The sequence below is a fragment of the Pristis pectinata genome, chromosome 6, assembly GCF_009764475.1.
Source record: "Pristis pectinata isolate sPriPec2 chromosome 6, sPriPec2.1.pri, whole genome shotgun sequence".
Taxonomy (NCBI): domain Eukaryota; kingdom Metazoa; phylum Chordata; class Chondrichthyes; order Rhinopristiformes; family Pristidae; genus Pristis; species Pristis pectinata.
Window position 1 is genome coordinate 18,523,281 of NC_067410.1, and position 20,471 is coordinate 18,543,751.

The 20,471-nt window shown below is 41.3% G+C and overlaps 1 protein-coding gene across 1 annotated transcript in view; it reads left to right on the top strand.

Annotated features, from left to right (window-relative positions):
• slc6a11b (solute carrier family 6 member 11b) overlaps positions 1-20,471 on the top strand; it is a 123,439-nt gene that overhangs the window by 19,370 nt on the left and 83,598 nt on the right. The window contains exon 7 of the mRNA XM_052017480.1: positions 18,049-18,183. Within this exon, the coding sequence (XP_051873440.1) occupies positions 18,049-18,183 (135 nt within the window). The remainder of the gene's footprint in view (positions 1-18,048; positions 18,184-20,471) is intronic.

A 20,471-nucleotide genomic window follows, 5' to 3' on the forward strand; every position in this document is an offset into this window, starting at 1 on the left:
CCTTCTCAGCATCAGTGAATCTAAACAGAGCTCTGAAAACTTAGTTGCTAATTATTTTCTAGCTTGGAGAAGTTATGAAAAAAAAAACGATATAGACTTTGAAAAGGAGCAACCTTGAAGAGCATGGGGAGAGGGCAGGAACGCAGGATTAATTGAGGTGTTCATTTAAAGAGCCAGTATAACCAGAAGGAGATGAATGGTATCCATTTGTATTACATCATTCTATCATGTAAAAGATGAAGGTATACCTTTTCATTTTCTAGCAGTCTGCTAGGATTGGACTGTAGAATTGAGCCTGCAAAGAAGGAATAAATCAGGCCTGAAACTACAGCTAACATAAATGAAATTCTAAATAGTGGCTTTATGCTAACAGGAATGTCCATCCCTTCAAAGTGCTTAGAAGGGGAACAAGTTCACCAATATAGACTGCATGGCATCTGAAACAATAGAATGTTTGTGGGTGGATCAGGGGAAGACTCATATTAATGCGCTTAAAGCATAAAATTATTCCATTCTGTATAATGTTGAATTAAAATTGCAGTTTTTAATAAACCCAATTAATATGTCTCTAAAAGCAAGGAAGTTACTCAATTAATGTAAGTGTAAAAGAGGTAAAGTGTTTATCATTTATAGAAGGTAATTGAAGAAATATCATTTCAATGTAAAAGTTCATAGAAGCAGAAGGGGATTACACAGCCCCTTGTGCCTGCTCTGCCACTTGATTGTTGCTGATCCTTAGCCTCAGGCCTACTTTGTTGTCTGATCACTAAATCCGTGATTTCTTTAATATCCAAAACTCCATCGAATAAACTCAATGGCTGAGCATTCATGCCTCTCAGAGGTGGAGAATTCCAAAGACTTGCAACCTCTAAGGAAGTTTATACTCATCTCAGTCTGAAATGGCAATTCCTTTAGGTAGATGTCTATTGGTTATCATACTGATTTCAGACAACACAACAGAGGTTAGAAGCACAAGAAAGTTCAAGAAAAGTTTTATTATGACAAAGTGATTAGATATATCCATCTTCGGCTTTGTGAGTAACAATGAAATGTTTGATCTCTGAAAATATTAGTGTTCTTAATTGTGATTGATTAGAATGATGTGATATTTTGTTGCTGTGTGAATCAACTTATGAAGAAAGATAGACGGCCAAGTGAAGGAACACACTAGGTATTGTTAGTGGCGGTTTACAAAGCTGAATTTTAGAAAGGATTACCTCTTGTCTATATAGTTACTGAGCCTTCTGTAAAGCTCAGTAACTATATAGACAAGATTGTTCGTCAGCACCTATCCATCAGCTGAGTGTTAGTTTTGATACATTATGGAAATTCAAAGGTGAAAGGAAATCCCACACTCAAAGACTGAAGCCCTTGGTATCAGACGGTTGGAAGACAGGATGGATTGAGAGCTTTTCCGGGTACCATAATTTCTACCTCTGCACCCTTGATGTATCTATTATTCTCACTTCATGGAATAGGATTTGCTGAAACCTGTAATCACTCATTGAAGTAAGAGTCACATGTGATTTGTGAATTCAGTCCATAGCTATATAAGGTTACGGAGATTATAAATTTATATAGCACAGAAACAGGTTCTTGACCCACCAAGTCTGTGCTGCCCGTCAACCACCCATTTACGCTAATCCCACTTTATCCCCCCCACATTCCGACCAACTCCACACCTCCCCTCCCCGTCAGATTTTGCTATTCACCTAAATATAAGGCAGCCAATTAACCCAGCAACCCACGTGTTTTTGGGATGTGGAGGAAACCAGAGCACCCAGAGGAAATCCACGCAGTCAGAGGAAGAAGGTACAAACTCCACCTGAGGTCAGGATGGAACTGTGAGACAGCACTTCTACTAACTGCACCTGAATCTGAATCACCCAAAGACCCAGGAAATCTGACATTGTCGATTCAGAGGTACCTGCGCTCAATCGCTATCACACTGTTGCAGGGAATTTGCCATCACGTTAGACCCCAAGTCTCGGATACATTGCTGCTAGGTCTCTGCTGGGTGTAAACTGAGTGCAAACACATAGGAGAAACAGACTTGGCTGGTAAATTGAAGACAACACATACAAAACACAGCCAAAAGGAAGAACCACCATGCACTAATCCATAGTGTGCCCTTTTTCTATACCAAAGCTTTAAGACACCATTATAGATCTTTAGATCCATAGAGTCATACAGCATGGAAACTGGCCCTTTGGCCCAATTCGTCCATGCCAACCAAGATGCTTATCCCATTTACCTGTATTTGGCCCCTATCTCTCTAAACCTTTCCTATCCACGTATCTGTCCAAATGTTTCTTAAACATTGTTATTGTACCTGCCTCTACCACCTCCTCTGGCAGCTCGTTCCACATACCCAACACTTTCTCTGTGGAAAACCTACCCCTCAGATCCCCTTTAAATCTTTCCCTTCTCAGTTTAAAACTATGCCCTTGAGTTTTAGACTCCCCAACCCTGGGAAAAAGACTGTGACAGTCCATCTGGCCTATGCCCCTCGTAATTTTATAAACCTCTATAAGGTCACCCCTTAGCCTCCTTCGATCCAAGGAAACCAGTTCCAGCCTATACAACATCTCCTTATAACTCAAGCCCTCCAGTCCAGACAACATCCTTGTGAACCTTTTCTGCACTCCCTAGAGCTTAATTACATCCTTCCTATAGTATGGTGACCAGAACTATGCACTATACTCCAAGTGCCATCTAACCAATGTTTTATGCAACTATAACATGACGACCCAACTCTTGCACTCGATGTCACACTGATAAAGGTAAGCATGCCATATGCCTCCTTCACCACCTTATTTACCTTTGTTGCCTAGGGGTACAAGAACTATGTACTTGTACCCCAAGGCCCCTCTGTTCAACAACACTCACTGCAAATGACACTCACTGAGAAACAGGTGGTACTGCAGACAGTGAAGAGGGTTATCAAAATTACAGGGAGATCTCGATTACCTGGGTAAGTGGTCTGAGGAATGGCAAATGGAGTTTAATTCAGATAAGCGTGAGGTGTTGCATTTTGGAAAGTCAAATCAAGGTTGGACTTTCACAATGAACGGTAGGGCCCTGGGAAGTGTTGTAGAACAGAGGAACCTAGGAGTACATGTACATAGTTCCCTGAAAGTCGCATCACAGGTAGATGGGGTGGCGAAGAAGGCTTTTGGCACATTGACCTTCAACAGTCAGAGCAGTGAGCATAGAAGTTGGGATGTTATGTTGCAGTGTACAAGATGTTGATGTGGCTGCACTTGGAGTGTTGTGTTCAGTTTGGTCACCCTGCTACGGGAACGATGCCTTTAGGCTGGAAAGAGTGCAGAAAAGATTTACGTGGATGTTGCCAGGACTCGAGGGACTGGATTATAGGGAGAGGTTGGATAGGCAGGGAGGTGTATAAAATCATGAGGGGCATAGATGGAATGAATGCACACAAGTCTTTTTCCTAGGGTTGGGGTATCAAGAACCAGAGGGCATAGGTTTAAGGTGAGAGGAGAAAGATTGAATAGGAATAGGGGCAAATTTTTCACACGGAGGGTGACACATATACGGAACGAGCTGTCAGAGGAAGTGCTTGAGGCAGGTACAATAACAACATTTAACAGACTTTCGAACAGGTGCATGGATCGGAAAGGTTTAGATGGATACGGGTCAAATGTGGACAAATGGGACTAGCTTGGAAAGGCATTTGGTCGGCATGGATGAGTTGGGCCAAAGGTCTTGTTTCCATGCTGTATAACTCCATGACTCTTACACTCTCCAGTGTCCTGCCATTCACTGTGTAAGTCCTGGCCTAGTTTAACTTACCAAACTGCATCACTTCACACTTGTCTGAGATAAGTTCCATCTGCCATTCCTTTGACCACTTTCCCAGTTGATCTAGATCTTGTTGTAACCTTCTTCACTGTCCACTATACCACCAGTTTTGGTATCTACTGTAAACTTATAATTGAAACATTTCTGATTTATCTTGAATCAATGATTTTTTTAATGTTTGGAAAGTAGATACTTTTGTGCATGAAAACATGCCAATAAATGGAGAAAAATTGGCAGCAATGTCAGCTAGCATCATGTTATAGTAGTCTCAGGATGCTTATAATGTCCGTTACATACTGTTGCAAAGTTCCAGTCTTCCAGTTCTGTCTTGTATATTTGATGAATAGAAAAATTTCCTCGATAATTTGCTGTATCTTTTTGAAATTCAGTATCACAATATTTAGTTGTTAGAATGATCTTTTCTGCATATTTTCTAAACATAACTGCCAAAGGATCTAAAAATCATTATAATTAATAATTAATAACCTGTTAGTTGGAGCAAAACATTCATGAAATAAACTGTAAGACCAACATGTTGTTATCTAAAGTAGTTTAATTGTGCTGCATTTGGATCTTGTCATTGTGTTATTGTACTTGCTAATCAATAGTCCAAAACTTGTGTATCATTTAGTTGAGATAAGCATTTTATTTTGTACAACAACGAGCAGTATGAACATAGAACATAGAACAGTACAGCACTGGACAGGCCATTTGGTCCACGATGTTGTGTTGATCTTGATGCCAATTTATACTAAATGTCCTCCTCCTGTGTATCATCCATATCCCTCCATTCCCTTCATATTCATGCGTCTATCTAATAGCCTCTTAAACGCCACCAAACTGCCTGCTTCCACTCCTACCCCATGTAACCTATTCCAGGTAGCTTCTGCTTTCTGCGTAAAAAAACTTGCCCCTCACACCACCTTTAAACCTCCTCCCTCTAACCTTAAAAGCATGTCCTCTGGTGTTTGACGTTTCTGCCCCGGGGAAAAGATTCTGACTGTCTACCCTATCTATGTCTCTCATAATTTTAAAAGCCTTTATCAGGTCTCCCCTTAGCCTTCAAGGGAGAACAACCCAAGTTCGTCCAACTTTTCCTTATAGCTCATAACCTCTCATCCAGGCAGAATCGTGGTAAAGCTCTTCTGCACCCTCTCCACAGTCTCCACAACCTTCCTATAATGGGGTGACCAGAACTGCACACAATACTCCAAGCGCGGTCTGACTAAAGTTTTATATAGCTGCAGCATGACTTCATTACTCTTATACTCAACATCCCTACCAATGAAGGCAAGCATGCCATACGCCTTCTTTACCACCTTATCCACTTGTGTAGCCATGTTCAGTGAACTATGGACCTGGACCCCAAGATCCCTCAGTACCTCAATGCTATTAAGGGGCCTACCATTAACTATATACTTTGTCTTTTCATTTGACCTCCCAAAGTGCAACACTTTACACTTGCCCTGATTAAACTCCATCTGCCACTTCTCTGCCCATATCTGTAACTGATCTATATCCCGTTTTGATAGTCGTTTACACTGTCCACAGCTCCACCAATCTTGGTGTCATCCGCAAACTTGCTAATCCACCCATCTACATCTTCATCCAAATCATTGATATATATCACAAACAACAGAGGTCCCAGCACCAATCCTTGCAGAACGCCACTGGTCATGGACCTCCAGCCAGAATAACAACCTTCCACCCCTACTCTCGGTCTTCTATGGGCAAGCCAGTTCCGAATCCAAGCTTGCAATTCACCCTGGATCCCATGGCCCCTTTTGGCCTTCCTAATTGCCTGCTTGAGCACTTCCCTGCTTTCTTTATATTCTACATGGGCCCATCTTTGCATCTTTATCTTCTGAATCAACCTACCATGAGGGACCTTTTCAAATGCCTTACTAATGTCCATGTAGATAATGTCCACTGCCTTACCCTCATCAAACTCCTTTTTCATCTCCTCAAAAAAACTCAATCAAGTTTTTAAAGCATGACCTGCCCTGCACAAAGCCATGCTGACTGTCCCTAAGCAGCCCATGCCTTTCCAAATGTGCATAAATCCTATCCCTCAGTGTTGTCTCTATTAGCTTCCCTACCACTGACGTGAGGCACACTGGCCTATAATTACCTGGATTATCCCTATTTCCTTTCTTGAACAAAGGCACAACATTTGCTACTATCCAGTCCTATGGAACATCACCTGTTGCTAGTGAGGACAGAAAGGTCTTTGTCAAAGCCCCAGCAATCTCCTCACTTGCTTCTTTAATATTCTGAGATATATGCCATCAGGCCCTGGGGACTTAGCCACCTTAATGCTTTTCAGAAGATCCAGCACTACCTCCTCCTTAATCTCAAAATGTCCCAGCACATTAGCATGCCCCACTCTGCCTTCACTATCCTCCAAATCCTTCTCCTCAGTAAATACCAACACAAAGTACTCATTTAGTACCTCAGCCACTTGCTCTGACTCCAAGCACAAATTCCCTCCTTTATCCTTGAATGGACCTACCCTCTCCTTAGTTATCCTAGTTTTCTTAATATAAGTATAAAATGCCTTGGGATTCTCCTTGATTCTGCTCACCAAGGACATTTCATGGCCCCGTTTGGCCTTCCTAATATCCTGCTTGAGCACTTTCCTGCTTTCTTTATATTCAACATTGGCCCAGTCTGATCTTAGCTTCCTCTGCTTTGATATACAGTGCCAACGGACAGCTTAATAAATCACATTGCCGTGTTTGTTTTCTCATTTAATTTCAATCAATACTAAAAATGTTAGTTATGGTTACAAACTCATTTTATCCCCACTGTTAGAAAATGTATCAATGTTTGCTACTGAAGAACATTTTGTATAAGCAATTTTAGACTGGTAAGATAGTTATTAGGAAGCAGTGTATATTACAACCTAGATTATGGGATATCAGGTTTCCCTCTGAGGGATTGCCTTATATATAGATCAAGAATTGGTCCCACAGTAAAACTCTGATAGCCCACTATCTGATTCTTTGGAAATCCTGATGGTTCAGCATTTGGATCACCAAGTGCTGGTTCCTGAACTCCCTTTATAACACCAGAGTACCGATTCTTGCACTCCCTTTAACACATTGAGACCTCCGTTTACCACATTCCCTCTTATACACCAGGGCCCCAGTTCCTTTGCTTTCTTTAAATTCACTTGTGCCCTGGTTTTCATGCTTGCTTTAAACTCACGACAGCCCCATACTCCTTTAAAATCACTGCAGCCCTGGTTCCTATACTCCCTTTAAACTCACCACATTTTGTTTCCTGTGCTTCCCTTAAGTTCACCAGGGCCCCATTTCCCACGCTTCCTTTAAATTTATGGGTTTGCTGGAAAATGTATTATACCACTGTGCAACATCTAAAAAGAAGCAAATTAAGCAGAGTTAACAGGAATAGCATCCAATATTGCAGAAAATCTGCAAATCCAGCCCCACTAAAGTCCTGAGCCTGCTGGAGAAAGAGTTTAACTGTAACTTGATTTGCATATAACTTGTCCCTTTCATAACAAGCCACATATACAGCTATATAACTTCACATTTGCTGTTATTTAAAACAGATTTCAACATTTCAAGATATTACAAAAGGAAATAATTTCAGAAAGTATCAGCAGCTAAATGATTTGTTGACTTTTTAAAATTAAATATTTACCTCTGTGGGTCACTTAGCTGGAATTTGCATTTCTCCCAGGCTTTTGTTGGTGCAGGCAGAGATTAATTCGAGTAAACCATTCCCCCACTCTGCTTAGTGGGTGTCCGTGGGCAATGTGTTTCTCTAATTGAATGGTTTATGATTTGTTTTCCTTTCTTCACGAGTTTGGACAGTGGCCATAGCTAGACCATAGAGCAGTGCTTTCATCCTCAATGTCTCACTTCATCAGTGGGAGAATGGAACGTTTTTAATGGGGCATCCTTAATTTTAATTTTTATTGGGGTTTTAGTTTAAAATAGTACAATTCACTAATTTTTCAACTCAGGTGTTAGCGAAGTGAGGATTTTGGATCTATACACTCAGAATGGAGGAATTTGTCATCATAGCAGTGCAGACAAGTACACTATTTTGTTCTCTCTCCATGACAGAGCAGCCAGCTTTGCTTGGAACTCTAATCCTTTCAATCAAAGGGAAGGATTTTCTTCTCACATAGTTCTTAAGACTTGTTGGACTGTAGCAGGAGACCTTGTGGGTGCCTGGGACTTTTTTATCCAGTGATGTCCACATCCTGTGACTGTATTCATCAGTGACAGTGCCAGCACTCATTGTCATTCAATTAAAAGTCAACCACATTGGTAGGTTTGGAGTCACAGACAGACCTGTCAAGGGAAGGGCAACAGTTGTTCTTCCCTGAAGAAAGGGCAGTGGTAAACCAGGGTGGGTCCAAGTCATCATTACTTGTGTTAATTTACTTTAATTTTAATTACAATTACTTGAATTTAAATTTACCAGCCGCCTTGATGGGAGTTGAACTCACACCTTTGAATCAGTTATCCATTCCTCGGGATGCTATTCCAGCAACCTAACCACTATGCTACCAATCCCCCTTTGTGTATGGTTTTCACTCCTTGCCTAATTATTCATTTGACCAGATGGTTATGGAATTTAGAAGCAGAGACACAGCCAATGATAAAAATAGAGCTGGAATCCCAATTCGGACAGATGAATAGGGATTGAGTTATATCAATCGAATGTTATGATGCAGTTCCACTTTGAATTACCATTGCATGCATGTCACAGATAAGGCGGGCCATTCAAAAGGTCTCGGCAGTCGTTAAAGTGATTAATTAGGGCTTAGGGATTTTCTAAACCAGCTCCATATTTCACTATAATACCAATCAGCAATTGTCAACCCTGGTGGTGCAACGATTTGTTATAAAAAAAGAAGATACTGGAATACTCAGCATCAGTGGAGTGAGAAAGAGAGTTAATGTTTCACCTCAAAGGTTAACTCTGTTTCTCTTTTTACAGATGCTGCCTGACCTGTTTCTAACATTTTCTGATTTTGTTTCAGATATCTAGAATCTGCAATTTTTTGGATTTTCAGTAACTATTTGTTAATCAGTTACTATAGCATCAGATAAAATTAAACCAAAAATCCAGTAATACTATTCACCATCATCAGGAATATCTAGGCCAGTGTTGTTAACTAAAACAGTGGCTGCCTCATTTCATTTGAGTATCAGATCACCACAGGTAAGCCAGGTTAGTCTTTCTGCTGAAGAAGAAATTCCACTGACAGGTTAGGCAGTTTTATGGTTTTACCATAATCAGACTGGTGACTGTTTACCAGAGCCAGCTGTGCCTCATTTGGTAACACAAATGCCTCTAGCTCAGAAGATTGTGAGCTCAAAGTTCCCTCCACAGACACAACATCTAGACTGAGAAGCCTGCACAGTACAAGTGTTGTCTTTCAGATAAAGCATTACACAAGGTCTTCTCTACTCTCCTACATGATCAAAAGGCTATAGCATGCATTGTCTCAGAGAGACATGGTGTCCTGGCCAATATTTATCCCTGATCTAACTTCATGAGAAAAAAGATTATCACATTGCTGTTTGTAGGAGCTTGCTGAGCACAACTCAGCTGCTATGCGTTCGATACTGCAGAAGTGGTTACACTTTTAAAAGTAATTCATTGTCTGTAAAGCACTTTGGGCCATTGCAGGAGGTGCTATAGAAACACAGGTCCTTCGTTTCTTTCAAGATGGAGCAATTGAATGAAGTTGCCACCTTGATTCATTCAGCTAGAGAAAAGAATAACATTATTCCCTGTAGCTAAAGGGCCTGGATCGGAGCTCACAAGATCTTAAGGTTTTTGTTTGCACTTCAGTGGTACTTTCGTTTCAAAGATGATAATTCATTTTATTTTGATGAAAGCATTTTCCTTAACCTAGTATTTCTAGAGGGGCCCATTCCTTTCTGGGACCAGGGTCCATGGGCGGTACTTGTCTCTTGCCTCATCTAATCATGATAAATGAGGGTTTTGCTAATTTTGCTTACTTCATTTTATACTGATAAAAAATTAATTCGCAATTCCACAGCCATGGAAGGATTAAGTACTTGTTGCCTAGCAACCACACAAAAAACACACGGGTATTTGCAGTTTTTCAGTCTTGTGCCTTCACTGTAGCATTGAAATATCTCCAGCATGAACTCTCCCACCTAGAACTGTATATTAATATTGGCTGTAATTTCCATGATCAAGCTGTGCCCTGGCTTTGAAGTTGTAGGATAATTAAATGAGGGAGCTACCTTATGAATCTTGCAAGGAAAATCATGGATGCAGACAAGTTCACTTCAGGTAAAGATTCTCCCACAACTTGCTCAAAATGCAACTAAGGAGAAACGGCTAGAGAGAGAGAAGGAGAGAGAGAGAGACAGAGAGAGAGAAAAGGAGATTCACCAGGAAGTTACCTGGATTGGAGGACTTTAGTTATGGGGAGAGATTGCACAGGCTGGACTTGTCTTCCCTGGAGCGAAGGAGGCTGAGGACTGGCCCAATAGAAATATATTGGATTATGAGAACCATAGATAGGGTAGATAGTCAAAATATTTTACCTATGGTAAGGATATCAACAGCAAGAAGGCATAGATTTAAGGTGAGAGGAAGGAGTTTTAAAGGAGACCTGAGGAGGAAGTTTCTTACAGAGAGTGGTTGATAGCTGGAATGTGCTGCCAGAGGAGGTGGAGGAGTCAGACATAATTATTGGTATTGGTTTATTATTGTCACTTGTACCGAGGTACAGTGAAAAACTTGTCTTACAAACCGATCGTACCGGTCAATTCATTACACAGTGCAGTTACATTGAGTCAGTACAGAGTGCATTGATGTAGTACAGGTAAGAAATAATAACAGAACAGAGTAAAGTGTCACAGCTACAGAGAAAGTGCATTGCAATAAGGTGCAAAAGGCATTTAGACTGACACCTAACTAGGCAAGACAGAGAAGGATACAGTCCTAATACAGACAAATGGGATTCATGTTGATGGACAAAAAGGATGGCATTGACGTTGTAGACTAAAGAGCCCATTTCTATGCTGTACAACTCTATGACTCTATAACTCTATGAAGTGAATTAATGGGCCAGATTGTGCTTGAACCGGCTTGCCCCAGGTTTCTCCTACTGCTGCACATATCAACTGTAGCTCTGCAGGTCCAATCAGGGTAAAAGCCTGCTATCACGCCCTTCCTGCAGAGTGGAGTAGACTGGAAGTGGTAACCAGGGCTCAGGCAGTGGATCCTCAGACCCTGCCTCTGAGCATTGTGACAGCTGGCTGCTGACTGAGGCATTTTACCTGTTTTTTAAATGTATCTCATAACCAAAGAAAATGAAAAAAATAATTAAAGCATAAAAATCATTAAAAATTAAATGCACTTTCCACTGAGTCCGGTCACAGAGTGGGAAGTTAAGTGTGTTGGTATCTGATGCCCGGTTTGTCTTCGACTTCTGCGTTGTGATACTCTTGACACGCAGAAATCAAGAGATGGGTGGCCCATGAATTCATCACCAGTGGTTCTTTATGGAGCCACCAGCCCCAGGTGAGGAAGTTTCAGTTCAGTGTTTAATAACACATGCCTTGTCTGGATGAGCTGAACTATGGGAAAGAACTGGTTAAAGCAATGTGAAATTCCATCAGTGTCTATTGCATTTTTAATATCAATGCAGTGAGGCCCTGATTCAACTTGACAGGATGTTCCAGAAGCTGTGGTGGGTGAATGTGAGCTAGAGTGGCCAGTTTTATGCTCACCATTAGTATTACTCTGCCTGACAGCTGATAGCTATAAAATGAGAATTCACTGCCCAATTTTGTCAGAGTCTTCACATTTTTCTCTTGCTTTTTGTCATAATGATCATTCTCCTGCTGTACTTCTGAAGCCATTTTTTTAAAATTTACCATCTCTAGTCAGCTCTAGAACCAATATTTCATCTTCCGTGGGTATGTTTATTCCAAATGGTACAATCTGCTGAATGTAAATCAGATTGTTCCATCGATGGACTGCTTAGAATTACAGATTTGGAACTGAGTTCTCTACATAAGCTGCGTTATAAGACATGGACTTTTGTGAGCTACGCATTTCAGGAGGTGCTCTGTGCAGTCAGTAGAATTTCATTGAAAATGCCAGATTTGTGTTTTATAGCAGTCAAATGTTTATATTCGGTTAGTTGGATGTCCTGTAGACGCATTATAGTGTAGTCACAGTGGTATGAGATACAGTGGCCAATACTTAATCACACAATATTGGTAGCTGGCTGGCCAACTGGAGACCTAATTAACCAATGAGGAATAGAAATATTGTAATGTAAATGAGACTGTACAAAATGTGAATATTTTGGTACACACATATTTAGAATTCAGGATAGAATTTTGCAAGAGGTAGTAAACTACTTGAAGATTTGCCAACCTTTCAGTCTTGCTATTCAATGGAGCTGATTGGAAGAATGTGTGGGTTGGACTGGGAGCACTTACTTACATTATGACACAGAAAGAGGCCACTTGGCCAATGGTCCATTTCGGCTCCCAGCAGAGCAACACCGTCCATTCTTTTCACTCTTTATCTGCACTAAAAAAATAATGTACAGCCAGTTAACCTACCAGCATGTCATTGGGATATGGGAGGGTGTCGGAGTTCCCGCTGGTTCTCGATGAAGCCCATGCAGTTACAGGGAGAATGTGCAAACCCCACAGAGACAGCAGGTCTGGTCAGTGCAACTGTGAGGCAGCAGCACTAAAGTCTGCACCATCAGACCGCCCTTAAGGATCACTCAGCCCTTCTAATATATTCTGCTATTCAGTGAGCGAATGGCTGATCAATATCTCCACTGTCTTTATCTGATTTTGCTCCATATTCAGTGATACCTAGACCGGTCAAAAATCAGTCTTGGTCTTGGAAGATTTTAATTGACTCCAATGTCTTATTTGGCTTATCCCTGCTACTCTTTTTGAATGGAGGTGCCACATTTGCTGTCCTCCAGTCATTTGGCACCTCACCTCTGGCCAGCAAAGAGTAAAAACATCTGTTGAGGCCCCAGCAGTCTCCTTCCTTGCCCCCCCACCCCTCCCCACCCATGTCAGCTAATTAAAAGCCATGCCGGATAATAACTGAGTAATGCTGCAGAGCTAGAGAATTAAATGAGTGTTAATTTTTTTCATGAAGCGGTATTCTCTAAGCTTCTGGCAAGATAAGCTCCAAATGATTCTGATGTTCTTTACAATTGAATAGCCCATCAGTCTCCTGGTTTTACCCCACACCCCACCTCCTGTGCAGCAGACTTGGCTGTTGGGGGACACATCATCCCTTCTCCAACAGTATCCAGCATGGTATATCTGTTTGCAAGGAGAACGGTCACAGGGGACTACCTGCTTGCTGCTGCTGCTTTGTCTAGTGGTCACCCATCAGTTTTCTGTACGCGCAGCCAATAAGTGTGGAGTGACCAGCTCACTAAATGTGCTATCCATGATGCTCCATAGTGAATTCACCTGCTACTCCAGCTGTGCAATACAGTTCGTCAGGAGCTGCAGCTGGATACATTTCCTTCACACATGGTCACACTGGAAGTGTCCCGGATTTCCTGCAGAGTGGAGGAGGAGCATGAGAGGGGCCAAGACCTCCTGCCATGGATTACCCTCGAAGTATCTGAGTTCCTGCACCAGCCGTGTTGGAAAGTGTGGGCTTGTGGTATCGGAAGGAGCCTGGATCGGTCTTGTTGTGGCGCACCTTCCCCATTAATCATCCCAAACTCAAGTACCTGTGACAGCACTCGTTGGCGAAGTACTCAGTCGATATTTCTGAATTTTACCGATTTGAGTGGTGAATGGTGAAAACTGTTGCATGGAAGCTAGAGTAAGATTGATTTATTTTTATCTAAAGTGGATGATGTTGTCAGTAGAATGAAATGTCATTAACAACTTTACAGCCCTTACAAATAATTCTCACATTATTAATTTGCAAAAAAAACACTCACAGATAAGTGTCTATTACTTTCATCCATCTCTGGTTTGGTCTTGCTGTGCGTGATTTTTCTTCTTAATCAAATGTGTGCAAAGCAAAGAGCTTAATTTCAATTGCATAGTCCAGTTACTATAAAGTAATGAAGTCAACTGATGTGCAGTGTTTTGTTGATAAATAATTTTTCATAAATTTCATGCCAAGCATGCAGTGCTGATAAATAATTAAATGTGATGAAGCCAGAATCATGTGGAATAAAACTTGCCAGAAGCTTAAAGAACACTGTTACATGAGAAAATGAACACTCATTTTGTTCTCTGCTGTCCGCATCACTCAGTTATTATCTGAATGGCTTTTAGTTTGGACGATTGCATATTTTTTTGATTTTTTTTATGGCCGTGCCTATCTTTAGCGTTTAGCACACTGCAGTTGGGGTAAGAGGCTGATTGAATTGTTTTCCTCAATGAGGGTGAAGCATAAACTCCTTTGCATGCAAATAGAGTGAGTCCAGGTCAGCAGAGTGTTATATTCTCTTTTTTTTACCCAGAAGCAGTTCAGATCTATTGGCTGACTAGAAATGATGTTTTCCTGCCTCATGGTCAGCTTAGCACAAACTTGAAAGTAGTTTTGAAAGCTCAATGAAGACTGATTTACTATCGGTTTTGAAATGTTTTGCCATCACTTTCCCACTGGTGTTGTGTGGCTAGAAACTGTGCTCAGGCACCACGCATACCTGCACAGTAGATGTGACATTATTATGTGCGGGTGCTGTGGACAGATTGCCTGCAGAAGACAGCTGCTGCAGCTACTTTGCCCTTTTTGTGCTGACTCCATTATTTTGAGTATTTTGCCAGCATTGCTGAGGCTGAAATGATAAAATCTCTTAAAAGGGTGCAGCAGGGAAGAAACATTTTTGAAAAAATCCAACAGCTATGAAAACACGCAGCTGCCATTCAAACCCAGGGGATACATGACCACAATGTGGTTTTATTTTGTTCGTCCCTTTGACAATAAATTCAAATGGGAAAACCAGGAATGGGTAGTAATTTATCTGCTCCCCAATAATTGACCTTTTGATGGAATGTAGGGTTTGTACAGTTTTCCTTCAATAATAATTAAGATCACTCTTCTGGCCTGAGCAGGAAACCAAAATGGAAACTTACCAAGGGGCTACACAACATCCTGCTTGTTCTCCCTCCATTTTAACCCAGAGTCTATCGTCTTCAGCCTGGTTTAGCTGGTGTGTTTCAGCTGTAGCTCAGTGGCAGCCCTCTTCCCTCTGACTGACAAGGTTGTAGGTTGAAGTCCTACTTGAGCATAAAACAATCTGGCCTAATACTGCAGTGCTGTCCTGTCAGAAGTGCTGAGTTTTGGATGTGATGTTAAACCCAAACTCTATCTGCCTTCAGGTGGAAGTACAAAGCATTATGGCACAATTCCAAAACAAAAGGACTAAATCTTGGTTTCCTGATCGATGTTATTTCCAGTCAGAAGTAACCATTAGAAATAAATTATCTGACCATTATGACATTGTTCCCTCTGGAATGTTGCCACATGAGGATTGGCTGCCAGGTTTTCGACAATGCAACAGTGACTGCACTTTTCTAAAAGCAGTTTATCATGCCCTGAAGTCATGAAAATAACCTCACTTCAATCTTGTGCCATTGGTTCAGTATTTGAAGTTGAGAATTTTGAAGTAGTTTAGCTAGAATTGAAGCAAGTTCCTGACATTATTGTTCAGCACTGAAGCTGAGTTGTCAGCATCCATTGCATTTGACCATCCCACCACACTCAGTGTTCCTTTGACGTAAACTTAGAGAGCTGTAAGTTCCCTTTAGAAATATTACTTTGTTTTTTTGGTCATTTGTTCTTTATTTGGAGTAACCCATTGAAGCTGCTTTTATGCTCTGGTTGATTTTCCCAGCAAGTAAGTCAGAAGTGTGTTCAAAATAACTCTGGGCAATAATTTACAGTGCCTATACTTCTGCACTAGTTGGTACGTAATTATCAGTCTTCCACATGGAAGTTAAAAACATGACTGGTGTGAAAACTCATGATTGGAAAGTTTTGCTGGAGAAGGCAGATTTAGGTTTGAAAGTGGTTTGAGGGAAGTGGGACTTGATAACATGATGACAGGGCATCTGGGTGAACAATGGGCCAGCAACTGATTTTTCAGAGGGAGAGTAAATTGGAGTGTATAAATTCAATATTAAATCAGGTAACTAGGAGGAGGTAGAGAAAGATTGGATTAACTGAGAGAGAAATGGGAACAGAAAGGAAAATATAAAAATATAATGAAGTTTTACACTTCTTAAGTCTTCTAAAGCAATTAACAACTTAATGAATCAGATCCATATTTACACTTGTTTACTCTCTGAGCAAGAGAAGTTGAGCAGCAGTCACTAACATTTATGATATTTAAGAAGGTACTTATATTGTTATTACTAAACATCATTCTTTGGCAAAAATACCAGGAAATATTGGAAGCACGTAGCAGGTCAAGCAGCATCTGCTACGAAACTGACTGCAACTTCTGGAGTACAAATGGAAATGTGGAAATTGTGAAGCTGTTGTTAGCGGCTCCCTGCTCCTCCACACAGAACTGTCAGAACAATCCTCACATTTTCTCTCAGAGTGCTGTAGCTTCCTTGGTCACAAATGCCTCTCTTAATGAAAACTGGATGAATATAAAAGATTTTCTGCAATTAACATTCTGTTACTGAGATGGTGGAAACTTGCATTGAAACACGTTTCTCTATGAATGGTTCTATTACTAGTCCACAAGTATGAGCACTGACTGATGGTGCTACTGGTGCGACACAACTGTACTCTTTATCTCCCAACCAAATCCATTGAAGTCAATGGAACTGGATTTTGGAGGAGTACAACATTTGATGCCATCAATTACATGGCAATGGACTCTTTTGTTGAAAGGGGAACTCAGCAAAAATGTGCAGAGTTCCTTTGAAATCTGAATCCCTATTGTTACGCATTTCTGAATAGTAATAGAATGATATTATACTGTATATGTAGTGGAATTTTGCACTTTTCTAAAATCAATATACACAACTGTTACACAAGAGAGACTGCAAATGCTGGAATATGGAGCAACACGCACAAAGTGCTGGAGGAACTCAGCAGATCAAGCAGCAACTATGGAGGGAAATAAACAGTTGATGTTTCGGGTTGAGGCCTTCCAGTCCTGATGAAGGGTCTTGGCCTGAAACATTGACTGTTTATTTCCTTCCGTAGATGCTGTCTGACCTGCTTAGTTCATCCAGCACTTTGTGTGTGTTGTTACACAACTGTTGCAGTTTTTGAATTGTGAATAATGTAAAGCCATCTCTTTTTTTAAAAAAAACAGACCTATGACTTTAATTTTGCCTGCCAGTGTTGCAAGTAATGCATGAGGTGGAGCGATCACCAAGCTGGATACAGGCTGGATCTCACCCAATGACAAATGCAGAAATCTAGGACTTGCTGTAGGTTTGATGCCACTGCATCTGACTGACCGATGAGACACAAGAGAGACTGCAGATGCTGGAATCTGAAGCAACAAACAAAGTGCTGGAGGAGCTCAGCGGGTCATGCAGCATCTGTCCTGATGCAGGGTTTTGACCCGAAACGTCGACAATTTTTTCCTCCCACAGAGGCTGCTCGACCTGTTGAGTTCCTCCAGCACATTGTCCGTTGCATTGGACTGACTGTTCTATCGCTGGACTCGCCATTGAGTTCAGTGGTGGAGCCGTGATACCCTGAGGAAAGAACACTGGTGCATTTTGCATATATCTTTCACCTTTAGGACAGGCAGAAATGACATAAGAATGGAGTCTCCAATAATTTGAATGGTATTGCCAACCCTGTGAAAAAGGTAGGTGTATGTAAGTGTGTTATTTATTTTACTTTATTTTCATATTTTAATGAACTAAATCTGATCATTTTTAAAATCTCTGATTATCAGAGATAAGTTAAAATGTTTTTGAAAACCAGCAAGCAGTCAAAGGCTGTCAGGACCTTCCAGGGCCTTGAGATATGCAACCTGAGGCCCACTCACAGCAGAGAGCTCACTCTACCTCAAAGGGCACCTATCAAGTGTGGACAGGTAGCTTGTTCAGCCCTCCCTCCCCAGACAATGTGTGTGCAAGCAGAATGCACTGAGGGTTCGTTCATTTAGTGGGCCTCGTCCAGGAATGTTGGCCCATTATGCTTTTTCTGGAGAAAAGTGTGAACACAGAGCTTACATGTTGTACCTTCTGTTTCTAGGTGGTGTACGTAACAGCAACATTCCCCTATCTGATGCTGCTGGTTTTGTTGATTCGAGGAGTGACTCTTCCTGGAGCTGCAGAGGGAATAAAGTTTTACCTTTATCCAGATATCTCACGTCTGTCAGATCCTCAGGTAGGAAGAACAAGTGCAAACATTATTTGTCAGTCCTCACTTTCAATCTTCAAATAATGAACAGAAGGGTATTACAGCCCCATACTTATAAGGTTCCAGTACAGATGACACAAGTTTATTGAATGCACAACGGAATCAAAATGGCATGCAATTAATCACCTGTTTACAGGGTTGTCATGGTAAACATCTTGGATTAAGGATTAGCGTTGAAAGCCTAAACACAGAGGAGGAGCACAATTCAACATAATTTTTTAAAATTGAAACAGTTTACCCTTTTGATCCCAAAATGCTGATTTCATGATCAGTTCCTGACAAGTAGATCCACTAATTCTCAACGAGTATCTTGGTCAATTAAGAATTTTCTCTTAAAGGATTCTTTTGTTACTCTTGACTGTGACTAGCGTATTCTGTTATGATTCTCGGTGATGTAAATATGTGTTGTTGTTGATTTTAATTAAATCTTATCTTGTAGACTAGTTAAATCAAAGAACCAAAGAGACATTGGCAGGCAATAACTGTGCGTTGGCTCAGTGTAGGTTATAGCCTCGTCAAAGACAAAGTACAATCTGATGAACTAATGCAATGAACTAATGAACAATTGTTCTTAAACAGGCACTTAGTGGTTGTCATGTTTTTACCAAATGAATTTATTCTTGGTTTTTAAGACTTTTGGTTAACAGTTGTAATTCCTTGGGTAACTTTGGTAGAACTCATCTCTATGTTTCAACTTTGTTTAATTTTCAGGTTCCTTTCTATTGAACAACATTAGCCATATAAGGATTGGATAGTCTGTTGCCAGGTCTCTATTGCTGTCATGTAGGAAAGCATGCCTGACTAATCATCTGATAGTCCCTTCTTTTTGTGGTGATTCATGACCTCTCTTCAGTGGTATCTCTTGTCAGGAGAGTCAAGGTCAGGGACTGAGGGCCACACACTGGCATTTCACCACTCACTGGCACTGTGGGTGAGTCAGGGTTGTGCAGAGGGCAAGTTGCAAAGAAATCTGGACAGGAACCAAATGCTATCTCAAACCATGTCCAATGTAAGAGGGTGAAGGATCAGGTGGCCAATGCACTTGTGGACCTTGGATTAGTCTTTAAACATTACAACAAGGCTTCAGCCTTCATTTTAACACTAAGTCTATTTTTAACTGCAGACAGCTGGCTTTCCCAGCAACTTGGCAGCTGAACCCATGAGGTGAAAGTCTTTATCCTTCTGCTGATACATCAACAGGAGCAGAAGCATGACCCCAGCAAGTTTCTCAGCACGCTCACCCTCCACACCTCTGACCTATCTGTGCCGCAGGGGTCGGTGTTGGGACCGCTCCTTTTTACCTTGTACATTAACGATTTGGATGATGGAATAAATGGTTTCATGGCTAAGTTTGCGGATGACACCAAGATAGGGGGAGGAGTAGGGAGTATTGAAGAGATAGGAAGGTTGCAGAGGGACCTAGACAGTTTAGGAGAATGGGCAAGGAAATGGCAGATGAGATTCAATGTAGGGAAATGTGCAGTTGTACACTTTGGAAGCAGAAATAAGCGGGCAGATTATTATCTAGGAGGAGAGAAAATCCAAAGCACGGAAGTACAAAGGGACTTGGGGGTACTCGTGCATGATACCTTAAAGGTTAACCACCAGGTCGGATCGGTGGTAAAGAAAGCGAATGCTATGTTGGCATTCATTTCGAGAGGTATAGTGTATAAAAGTAAGGAAGTGTTGATGAGGCTCTACGGGGCACTAGTGAGGCCTCATTTGGAATATTGTGCGCAGTTTTGGGCCCCACATCTTAGGAAGGATGTGTTGACGTTGGAGAGGGTTCAGAGGAGATTTACAAGGATGATTCCAGGAATGAAAGGGCTTACGTATGAGGAGCGTTTGTCAGCTCTTGGACTGTACTCACTGGAGTACAGAAGAATGAGAGGGGACCTCATAGCGACATTTAAAATATTGATAGGAAAGGACAGAGTAAATGTGGCTAGGCTGTTTCCCTTAGTGGGTGAGTCCAGGACCAGAGGGCACAATCTTAGAATTAGAGGGTACAGTTTCAAAACAGAGATGAGGAAAAATTTCTTTAGCCGGAGGGTGGTGAATTTGTGGAACTCCTTGCCACGTACAGCAGTGGAGGCCAGATCAGTGGGGGCGTTCAAGGAGGAGATAGATAGATATCTAAATAGTCAGGATATCAAGGGATATGGGGATAAGGCCGGAAATTGGGATTAGAATAGGTTTTTTTCTTCTTCTGCCCCCATTCCCCATTTCTCATTTCTATTTCCCTTTGCTTGGAG